General features: G+C 41.1%; 1 protein-coding gene across 1 annotated transcript in view; it reads left to right on the top strand.

Moving 5' to 3' along the window:
- Positions 1-12,343, top strand: part of csmd2 (CUB and Sushi multiple domains 2) — a gene marked incomplete at both ends in the record, with an annotated part of 202,691 nt that overhangs the window by 82,190 nt on the left and 108,158 nt on the right. Inside the window, one exon of the mRNA XM_079176438.1 lies at positions 12,210-12,322. Within this exon, the coding sequence (XP_079032564.1) occupies positions 12,210-12,322 (113 nt within the window). The remainder of the gene's footprint in view (positions 1-12,209; positions 12,323-12,343) is intronic.

Here is a 12,343-nt window from a genome sequence, read left to right as displayed (position 1 = left end):
GTTATCATAGCTTCAGATATCCCCATCGACTGCTCTAAGAGGCTGTCATCAAAGCTCGCATCTCAGTCACCTGCTAGTCCACAATAGTTGTTTGAACACTTTCAATTCACCATCTCACTCTCTGCAGGGCCAGCTATCTGGTTTTGGGATTAGCATTTTCTCTTAGGCCACCTGTCTGATCCAATTCAAGCAATCTGTCCCCCAACTGTCTGAAAGCGTGCGTACTTTTTACCCTAAACCGTTGAAAGCCCCTAAATGTAGGACACAGCAGGCACACCGTTCACTGCCTTTTTGTTTCTCATCATTGTCTTTGCTCTCTTCTGGTTCTTGTGTCTGAGAAAGAAAAAGACGGAGCAGATAATGCTGAATGTCGCCTCCACTTGGATTGTATATTGTCCCAAAAGTAGGCATGCAGCTGCAGACTTAGACGGAGGGAGGGATTACAGGGAGCGATAGCAAAAGAGAGAGAACAAATGCTAATCTCTAAAAAATGAACTGTGAAAGCCAGACAAAGAGCCAGTGAACACAGTGGTGGGATAAAGGCCTCCTCTATCGTTTTTGCATCCCATACTTTTCAGGTCATGCATTAGGTAGAATCTTTGAATGGGTTCACAATAAAATGGCATCGTCAGCGAACCTCAAACTAATTAAAAGAAAACAACTACACAGAGCTCTTGGGGAAAAAACTACTGAGGGTGGACAACAGGAGGGACAATGCGTAATTGAAAATAGTGGCTGTGGTTACGTTTTGGCAGTTCTCGGTGCCTGGATGACTGATTCCCTTTAAGTACTCAGTTACTCATCTCTTGCCTGTTTCTACCTTCCACGATGGAGCCATCTTACTCCCATATCTGCCATTCCCCTATCATGAAAATGTAATCTATTCTCACATCCTTAGTGAGATGTTACGTGATCAGAAAAATCCTAACAAACAAACTGAAGTTATCTTCTTCATAGGAACATGGAGAAAGACAAAATGCACTGTTACATGGACAGATGTTGAGTAAGCAATGCCACGAGGGACAGAGGAGTCTGTGTGAGATGAGAAGGGACCAACTGGGACACCAGATGTCTATCTCGGGTTCATCCTCTGTCTTTTGCCAGCTCGTCCGAGTGGCTCATTACCAAATGCAGGAGGCAGCCAAACATGTTGCTTAACAATCTGAATGGGAAAATCGCTTTTACTTCCTCTTCACCTCAAGGTAATTTAACCTTTAGTGACTTTTGGCATCATGCTGTCATCAAAACTGAAGTCATTAATGCATAGATTTTCCATCTGAAAGACCATCACATAAAGAGTTGACTTTTATGAGCACAGTTTGGAATGGTGCCTCAAGGCCAGAGAAATGTGCTCATTCATTTTCAGGCATTGTAGCTTTGCTAGGTGATCAATATAGACTAACATTGAGATTTGTTATTTGTCGTCATGTCATGACTGTGTTGAGTAAATATCCTAATGTAGATGGCTTTTACTTCACAGATCTTGGCTTTGACACCTAACTGTATTCTGTCTCTTGGCTCATTTCCTTAGTGGGATCCAGCCCAAAACAAGGATTTGCAAAGGAGTTAGTTGAGTGGTTATTTCATACGAGGAAAAGGGTTTCTGTATATGCAGCCAGTGTGTGTAACTACAAGACAAGTTTTTTTAATAAAACTATCTGCATGCACAATTGCAAGCACAAACCTATAACAGAAACGAGTGTGATCAACTCATTTTGTAGATTTGGTGACTGTTACTGGAATAACACAGCACAAACGGGAAAAGAGGCTGAGAAGGATTGCTGTCTTTGCCATGTTGGGTACCAATAATGCGAGTGCTCTTCAACAACTAATGTCACTAATTTCTTACCAAGAATGCGAAGAACAGGAAAAATGTATGCAGAGAAAATATTGATGATTGCATGTGATCCTTAGGAAATCTCTCCTGAGCATTTCCGGGCCAGTGACATTGTCAGAGACTGCCTGACTTTGCATTTCATGACTTCAAGTAATGTTGTCACCACTCAACAATTATCCAGAGACATTGGAGTAGTCATTAGCATCAGTGCTATTCCCTCAAACTACATTTTTGATATGGTTACAGATGTATAGAGTGAGATTTATGTTTTCTCTTTTTTGGCTTCTAGTTCAGTGAGTTTTGGTCAAAGAGTGATGAGACTTATTTTGCTGGATTCTGGGTTTTTGCAGTGTGCTCATTTAGTTGCATAGTGTTTGAATTGTGTTTTGTTTTGGTAATAATGGTTATCATGAGCTTTTAGCTGAACTTCTTATCCTTATGTGGGTATGAAGTATGAGCATATTGCTACATGTTTAACCTAATCTGGTGTACAATGCACGCACGCTACTTGCCAAAAAAACATTCAAAAACTACACTGCACCGCCTGATCTGCATAATTGCAACTTCAGTTACTCTACACTACCTGCCTTGGATCAAGGGGAGCTTTTGGATCCTGGAACAGGTGTAAACACCATACATAGACTTAAATGTTATTTTGTCCATGTTGGTGTTATTGAGAACTTAGCGCTGGCACAACACAGAGTTTTAGTGTTATTCATTTCTGTTCAGGCAGCCTTTTCAGCGTCCAACTAAAAAGATAACAGAAACTGCAGTGCAGTGGGATTTTGAGTAAGGAAGCACAGATAACTACCTAGTAAAATATGAGGAGACCATTGCAGTTGATGTAAGAGCTAAAATAGTAGTTGTATATTGGACTGGTTGATTTAGAGTAAATGTGAAATGTATAAATAATAGCCCATGAATTCAAGTCTATTTTCTCCCACTCGTTCTCTACTGATTCAAGCCGGCTGTTGTGTGAGGATTTGTGTCTGGTGTTGAGAAAAAGAGGTCAAATGAAATAATAACTTGTTATATATAGTTATAGACGTATAGTCTTTCAAAATAAACGTTTTAATTGCTGGATTGGATTTGGATTTTAATGATCGTTATTACTTTGTATATTTTTCCCACTCGTAGTTAATTAGTTTACTTTATACTTTATGTCGACCTTTATGTACTGTACTACCCTTTAATACGAGGGAGCCTTGGGGCTTATTGTTTAAAAGGGAAAATTCTGACTCTGCACTATTCAGTGCCTTCATTATAAAAAGTGCACAGGGGCAGATTGTACAGCAACAGAGGTTTATAAGCCATTTAGTTTTATGAATGCCAGTAAGTTGCTGTAATGGGCTCCTGTTAAATCATGCATGTGTTTAATGACCATACCAACCTCAAAAATAATTTTAAAAATGATACACTGTATATGTTTTGCCAACAGTAGCCATTTGAGGTAAGTAATTGTAAAATAATTAGGGTTATATTTTGCAAGTTTTCAATACAAGTGAAAACTTGTTAAAATTCTATAATTAGTGCAAAAAGACATGAAGCCCCCGCCAGGCTTAAGCATTGAGTCATTTTTTGAGTTACAGTGGGGCGGCTCGGTCGGAAACATTGATGCAATGGTTGGAAAGGTAACCAGTGACATTTGTTGGTTAAAATGTGAAAGCGCTATAGGAAACACCAGGTCTGAGGTCATTTAGTTTCCCCCTCATGCTTCCAACTAGTCCAAGCTAACGTTATCAACCTAGAAACACTGTCAGTAGCTGTCATCACAGAAACTATAGGTCCCTACATTAATGCTGTCATCAGTCTGTCGCTGTTTAAAAGATCCTTGCCACCGACAAACACAACTTTTCTGGCAGAAACCCTGCATACTGTCTATGGACATGCAGTCACACACAGTTCACAAGTAAATACAAACCAAGATGCATGCAAACACCCATAGATGCTTCTCTCGTAGCATAACAATTGAGTTATTTCAGGATTGCTCTCGTATCAAGGGAATACAATGTGCCGGCTGTGTTTGGGGGATTTGACAGTGTTGCCAGGTTCAATATCATTAGCATGGTTTCACCTGTCTGCTCGCATACTGCGTCATCTCAGACTCACTCTGAAAAACTAACAGCTCATACACACAAACCATAGGGGGGCAGAGAGAGACATGGAAATAGAGGGAGAGACAGAAATTGTCCAGTGAAGCATAGATGTCCTCCTTAACCTGACTGATATTGAATCTGCATTTCTTAATATTATTACAACAAAACGAAAACAGCTGCAGGCTTTGATGGTTTTACTTGCTTAGATTGCAAATATATATTAATACAATATTAAAAATCCCGTAACACTGTGTTAAGTACAAAACAATGCCATGTACACAGCGGGTATCTTTAAGTGGTTGCTCATGCAAATTAGGTTTGGAAAACTACGATTCTTGTGATTATATTGATGCAACCCATTAGGGAGTTTTAGTCTAATTTAACAGGAGTGGTAAGAGATTAAGATGTCCACATTTGCTTTAAAGTTGGAGTTTGGGAAGTACACTAATTTGCTTCCTTGCCAAGAATTAGATGAGAAAGCCAATACCACTCATGTCTGCAAGGTACATTTAAAGCTACAGCACGAAGGGAAACTGGGAAACAACCTCTTAACCTGGCTCAGAGGTAACAAAATCATCCTACAGTCACTTGTGAAGCTTACTAATTAACATGTTGTATCATTTTTGTATATCTCGTACATACAAAAAACAAAGTTGCGGTTTTACAGGAGGTTAGTCTTGTTGCCAGCATGCTGTTGCTAGGCAACCAGCAGGACGCCTCCAGCACCACCCTTTGTCACACTTTGGTTCTTTAAGGATTAGTCAAACTGAATGTAATTGTGTTATTTGAAGAGGTGCTGGGTTGGCAGAATGTGTTACCTTTGGACAGAACCAGGCCAGCTTTTGCTTTTGAGGGAAATCAAGTCATTGTTGCAATATATATAGTTGATTTGGGCTTCTTTGGAGGAAGCATTCAAAGCAGTATCACTGATGCTTCAGTTTGCAGTGCTTGTATTGCAGACATTGGCTCTGGTTCTGTGAGTAATTTTAGCCTATTCTTTGATGTTTAACAAAAGCCATTTGCTTCTGAACAGTTGTAGAGCACGCATCCTGGTGGGAGAGAAATATAACTAGTTGAACATTGGAAGTGCTGGTGTCAGAATCATTCAGTGAGCTTTGATGGTAGTGGGAAGTACTATTTTGGAAGCGTACCTACTAAATGCAGTCGCTGTGCGTTTTGACCGAGGGCACGATTTGTTGAATAAATGTTCTCCGTGTACAGTATATCTCCTCAAACCTCCTGTAAAAGATAAGGAAGATGCCCTTGCAGACGGCCCTAGGATATCATAGGCATTTGTTTATTATTGTGTTTGATAAATCCACAAGGAAGGCTCAATTATCGCTGCCGCTTTTAAGAGTGACCTTGGAAACTCATCAGTACCTCTCCCGTTAACCACAGATCCAATACCGCCGGCAGGCGATTACACCCTTTGCGAAGTGCGCGCATATTCTTTTTTTCACTTGCATGATGTGATTGATGCCGTGTATGTCACATGTGTTTGTGTTTTAGGGCGTGACCGTGTGTTCCACAACCTTGCTCGGTGATGATAGCGAAGGGTCATGTAGGCTGTGTTTGAGAGAAATCAAACAGAAGGGGAGAAATGGCGCGAACAGCCACTGGTTGGACATTGTTTGTATTTTTGTCTTCGTCTTAGTCAAACGAGTCATTTGTGCCTGTGTAGGTCATTTTGTTGAAGGCAATAATAATCTAAGCCATTAGGCTCCGTATGGTTTCCTCATCAGCATTGTTCCACAGTCCATTCAATAGCAGTTTAGTCCTATTGCTTTGCTCTCCGTGACTTTGCCTACATCTAACTTGACTTTTTTAAGAAGACTAATGAATCACACTGACGCTGGAATCAATTGCAGAACGAGTGCCACTGAATTCTTTACTTCCATGAATTGAGCTGCTTTAATTTATGTTTCTGTCCCATTTCATCTGCTTGTCTTTGTGCCGTTTTGGCTGTTTTCAGAATATCTCAGAAAGTAACTTTCACCTTAATACTACCAACTGGGGTACTCATTGACCCGAGGGGTATACTCTTTTTTTCTTCATATCTCGAGTTTTTCATGAGCGTAATCATGACTTTTCAAAGATGACAATGATTACATCAATAATACTGTTTTGAGAAAATATATGTTAACATTTTGCTATGACAGTTGTTTCCCTTGGGACCCCAATCTGTCCCATAATGTTGAATATTTTTGGTTGGACCAGGGTTAAGCAGTGGAAAGTGCATGGCACAAGAAGCAGTTGGAATGGTGTATGAATTATTTGGGTCACCCGCTTTGGGTAACTTATTTTGGAGAATGTATTTTTTTAATTCTTTGTCATAAACAATGTGTTTTATACGCGAGTGTTCTCACATATTTTAACTGAATACCACCAAAGCAAAACAAAATACAGGTACCATGCAAGGCATTAGTTTGAGTTCTGGGTAAAGTTTAGTTTTTCTTTTTTTAAATAGATATTAAGCCTTTGAAGCCAGCTCCAAACCAGTGTTCGGTCTTAAGTTGATCACGGTCGCTTCTAAGAGCTTTATTTTGGTAAATTCTACCTCTGAAAAAGGTTTTCGTTATTGCAATCCAATTTCACCATAGAAATGAACTCTTCATCAATCCAAAACTGTTGTTGACTTACCTTAAACCTATATTAACCAGACAGTCTTTCACTACACACAGCCCTCAGTTAATGTGACAGATCATAACCATGACCTAAATGATGCTTATCACGCTGACAGATTTGTGCCGGTGTGTCCTACTATACATTACTCTTTGATGAAGGAAAAACTACATTTTCCTCACTTTGATGAAGAGAACTCAGTTGGGATTGAGGAGGAAATGTGTGTATGATGATTGGTTGTGAATGCCAGGATCATGGGAGGGTCAAATGGCAGTCACAGAGTAATCCCCAAGCATGAGGTGGGTTTCACCATCTACTTTATTTACACTATTTTTAAAATGACTCACCAAAGTGCATTTGCAGGAAGCTTTAAGATAGGCTTGAAGAAATGTAAGAATAAGGGGAAGATGAAGGCCGGTTTGTTGTTCTTCCCGAAAGGAAATTTCTTTCAATCAGTGTCTACATTATGTGTTCTGTGAGGGCAGAAAATGAGTTGTGGGAAGAGGAAGAAAGGAATCCCTCAGAAGATTTAACAAGGCTTTCTGATGGGGCCAGAGGTCTTCACCATGAATAATACATGAGGGCTGAGAGAGGATGAGGAACAGACATGTTGGCTCTGTTGGACCAGGAAGTCCAAGAGAAAAGTAAGCATCCTGGCCCTGATGGGTCTGCAGTTTTACTGGCTTGGCCAGTGGAGGTTTCAACCACCTCTGCAAGGCCTTTCTTTTTGTGCACAGACCCACGAGACATAACTGCCCTGGCAGCCTCTCGTAGTACTTTGGCCTTAGTAATAGGTTGATGGCTTTTAATGCCTGGGTGGTTGCTGTTTGAAGAAATGAATGACCATAGTTGAGGGTACTCTGTTATTTGGAGCTGGGGGGGGGGCTCTGGTGGTTCATTTAAATCCCTTGTGTATGTCTGGTCTTGGTTACATCTGAAGGTCACACATACAACTCCGCTGCCAGGGCTTTAATACTGCCTTTCTGGACTTAAGGGTCTTCCACACTGATTGGTTTTACCCCAGAAGGATGTGGTGTGTGTGTGTGTGTGTGTGTGTGTGTGTGTGTGTGTGTGTGTGTGTGTGTGTGTGTGTGTGTGTGTGAGAGAGAGAGAGAGACAGAGAGAGAGAGTGATAGTGTGTTTGTGTTATTTAGGGAGTATCACAGAGAGTTAGAGCGAGAGTGAATTTATTGATATTTGCGTACTTGTTTGAAACTGTGACTGTTTGCTTGTGTGGGTTTGTGAGCCTGCATGCACATCTGGATAGACTGGCCCGTGCTATAATTCACATAGCCTCATTAAAATGCTGAAAGTTTTGGCTTTAAAGTCACTGTGACCCCCGCTCTGCTGTAAGCACCAGGACCTGCATACTGAGCAGAGCTCTGATTGATCTACCTAAGTAGCTGCAATTAATAGGGACGTTCTCCGTCCAGAACTCACCCACCCCATGCATGCAAGCACCCACACATGAACGCATATGTGGTCATCTGATACTACATCACAATGAATTAATTCGCTACGCGGTGATTTCAAGCGTTTGATCCTAATGTGGAGCCAGTCACCTTTGACACCTACACTCCGCCCATCACTGATTATGCATGGGGTAATTTGACACCTTCGCCCCTTGAACAGAAAACAGATGACATGAAACGATGAATATAAAGCAGAAAAAAAAAAAAAGACCCATTCCACTGGGAAGGGGGTTGCTGAATTGCGTGATGACGACGACCTTTGTTCAGAATCCTGAAAGGCATTAACAATTTAATGAGTCACATCTCATCAGTATGGAAAGTATCTCCATGCTAGTGTTGCGTAAATGTATTCTGACTGGTCTTGTGTAATCCTAAGACTCTCAATCCTAGCATGTCAAGGAAAGACAAGTCTATGCAACAAGGATTTGCATATCTGACTTCGAAGAGCTGCATCAGAACCTAGCTGTTTCCCAAAAAGCTCCGTGTGCCGATGTGTGGTTCACAGCTCTGTCCCCTCAAGAACACCGCTGGCCGCCTCTTTCACCTTGCCGTGCCCAAAATACTTTTCTTGGACAATCAACACAAGTCTGACTCAGACTGAGAGCTTTGGGGCCTGGAAATGGAAACTGATTTGGCACTGCACTCTCAAGACAATTCCGCATAAAATCTAATACGGTCAGCCAGACAGAGCGAGTGCGATAGGGTGAGGTGACAAAGGAACTATAGAGGTGCCCACGATACCCTTCAGGAGACCTCCATCAGCCAGCTCAGGACTTTTTCTGTTGCTCCATCATGTTCAAGTTCACCCTAAAACTTCAATGTTTTCAGCAAAAGAAGGAGCGCAAAGTGAAATGGGGGAAAGGCAGAGGTGACACTAGGTCAAAGTGATATTTATGGTGGTCCGTTTGTACCTCATCCTACATTTATTAATCCCCTAATCCTTCATAGCATACACATCAGTTCCTTATCCTCTGCCATTGCTGCAGTTTATCACAACCTTAAGTCAGTCTGTAGCTTGCCAGTAGAGTGTTAATGAAAGTTGATTCCAGCTCATATTGGCCTTTAATTCAAAGGGACATTTTTATTTGTACCCATGGTGAAAACAAGCGTAACTCCAACAGGGATTTTTGCTTTCAAATCTTGGCTCTGGTATTTTGAGGCCTTTTTTATGTGCATGTGGGCTGTGTGGATCATACTGTAATTTATTGGTGTGAGATTTAGTGCCCAGGATTTTGAGCTGTCTCAGGACCCAGCGATGTACTTAGAGCCAGAGATGATTCTGGCGCTCTCCATCCCAGTAGCACCACGCCAAATGCACATGTGCCAGACACTACATGACCCCCCCTCAATACTTCATTTTAAAGTGATGAAACATCTCCTGAGGCATGCCGTTTCTCTTTATCAATCCTGCACTTGCCGTCGTCAATCAAGGCCAGCGTTTTACAACACGGCTTTACATTTCCGCCTGATTTTCATTATGCCATGCAGCCCCCCCCCTGGCTGCACTGAAATGAAGGAACAAATAATAATCTCATCAGAAATGTAACTTAATTATGCCCATGTATAGAAAAAAGAAGATGGTGGGCCTGTAAAGACTGAGTGTGTGTGTGATTCAATTGTTGTGTGATGTTGATATAGTTTTCCCATTCAGTGTGATTTAGATGGAGGGTCAAGCTTTAAGTCAGGGGGAGTTGTGGAACGTTCAGTGAAGGAAATGGACAATCAAGTCTTTTGTTGAATCAAGAATTCAACATTGATAATGTAACCTGACCACACACTGTGATCAACACTTTTACATACACATACCTTGCATACACACTAAACACCCACACTTTTCACCAAGGCTTCTCTGCTTTTCATCAAGACACTAAGTATTAAAAGGAGCTCCTTCGCCTGGTCAGGACACAGGTTTAACTCAAACCGGGCTCCTGATGCTGACCTTAACATTTTGTCACTTGAACATCACTGTTTGATTAGTGAAGCTTGCTTCAATGGGTTGAGTTCGTTGACACATTCTAAAGCAGCCATGGGAGACCGGAGAAACACAGTTTCATCAGTGGCATATTCTCTTGTCTGCACTCTGCTCCGTCTTCCTGCTGTCTGCGTGCAGTGTGGCTGAAAAAGCCAAATCACTGACATTTTGATATGCCATCTCTCTTTTTCATTTAATCATTGTCTCGATACTCTGTTGCAATTTGTCCGGCCTGTTGCCCAAAACTCTTTTCAAGACTCTTCTCCACTCTTTCTGTCTCTACCTCCAGTCCTTCAGTTGAGCTTGTGTTTAGCTTAAGCTGAGCGACTGAATCTGAGGCCCTACTGCAGCAAGAGTTTCCCCTGTAAACACGTAGTGCTGTTTTCCTCCAAATCAAAGCTAATCATGTCTACATCCAGACACCCACCTGTTTTTAAATGATCCTAAGAGAGCTTTACCGAGTAGTCAGTCACATATCTCAACCAAATACCCTCACTGGACTGGAAGTACCTCCCCATAGTAGATCCCTGTCTATTTGGTTGGAGCAGTTTAATTATTTTGTATCTGAGGCATCAGTACACAAAAAAATTGTTTGCATCCAAAGTGAATAATTATTAGCTTGCGAAATATGTCTCTTTCCATTCTATTTCTCAGATTAATTACGTTGTTTGATCACATTTTCTCTTCGCTTGCTCTTTGCTTTTTTCCTGTCAGTTTTTTTCCCCTTAATGAGAGCTGGTCGGAGGTGTATCTCACTAAAAATCTACTCCATAGAGTGGAGCGGATATGTAGGCTGGGGAGATGAGGTGGACACAGTCGGGGAAATGCAATTTACAGAGGGGCAATTGGAATTAATGCACGCACTTGTGGGAACGTGTGCCTGAGCATATGGGAGCATGTACTGTATGTGTGTGAGTGAGATTGTGTTAGTGCGTCTCAAGATAAAAGATTATGTGTTCCCAAATGACTTTGGCTTTAACAACTGAAGAAGTGCCTGGTAAGCAACATACCTCATTAGCATACAGATCAGGATGCCCTATAAGTGTGTGTGAAGTATAACTCAGTATTGTTGTCAAAGCAGTAAAAGGACTGTCCTTTCTTTGCAAATGCCAATGCTGATTTATTTTCCTCTCCCATTGTTTTATTAGGCCACAGTTTGGTTAAGAGTCGTTAACATTATAGTTTCCCTTTAGTACCAGACCTTCCCTTAAATAGATCTTTTGAGGTGTAACATCTTTACATAAGTGAAGGCCACAATAATTATGAAACATTTAGTAGAATTACTATAAACAAACAAGACAATTACCGGGAAGACTGTCAGGTTCTGCCAGCCTCTGTAATGTATAGTCTGCCGTTGGGCTTGACTTTATTGGAAATCTGATGGATTACATAATAACTTTACTGCACAAAACATAAGCTTGAGCAAGCATGATCCTTTCTTACAATGGACATTGATTGATTGAAAGAGTTACAGTTAGTCATACAGCAGGATATTCCAACACAGTAAAGTGTTTTTACTCCTGGCTTATGGTGTCCGTTAGACCAACCAAACAAAATAACAAACATATAATTCAATCGATAATATGACAGTAAGATTATCCCAAAACAGACTCAGGTCAATCAAAAGATATCGGTCAAACAGGCTAATATTTTGTAGGCTAATATAATAACAATAATTTGGAGCAGGACAAGCCAATAGCCAATTAATCTTCTGATACCGGAGTTAATCACATGGCACACGGCAAAGGTGGCCCTCAAATGTTCAGCTATGACGCATATATCTGCTAGGATTGCACCAACGATAAGCCAAATTATCTCGACCATGCTTGCCAGCTAAACAGAGATGGTGTGCTTTTCGGCAGGGCAGCAATTATCTTCGGTCTGATAAACGATTAATAGCATACTATAATCACCAACCGTATCATGCTTATCATTTATTAATAAAGCTGTTATATGAAGTTAACTTTCATTAGGTACACACTGACTCCACCTATGGAGCCGTCATCTGAGTGCTTCGACTGATGCTAGAGATTACACTGGTACATGCCTGGACTTTAATCTTAAATACATTTACGAGTGTACAGGATATGCTAAATGCTGCAATCTGCTGCTTTCACATTTGGTTATTAAAACAGTCACGTGGTAAAATGTTAAAAAAATGGTAAAAAAAATAATCAAACGCACTCTTCTCTACGTTTCTGTGTCTACAGGTTCACTGGCCCCAACCTTCCCTCACCCATCATTAGCAGCAAGAATTGGCTTCGGCTTCACTTCACCTCTGATGGCAACCACAAGTTGAGAGGTTTCAGCGCCCAGTACCAAGGTGAGATAAAAAGAAGTTTTG

Source organism: Pholis gunnellus, assembly GCF_910591455.1.
Source record: "Pholis gunnellus genome assembly, chromosome: 16".
Classification (NCBI taxonomy): domain Eukaryota; kingdom Metazoa; phylum Chordata; class Actinopteri; order Perciformes; family Pholidae; genus Pholis; species Pholis gunnellus.
The sequence above is the reverse complement of the archived record's forward strand: the minus strand, read 5'-3'. Positions and strand labels throughout refer to the sequence as shown.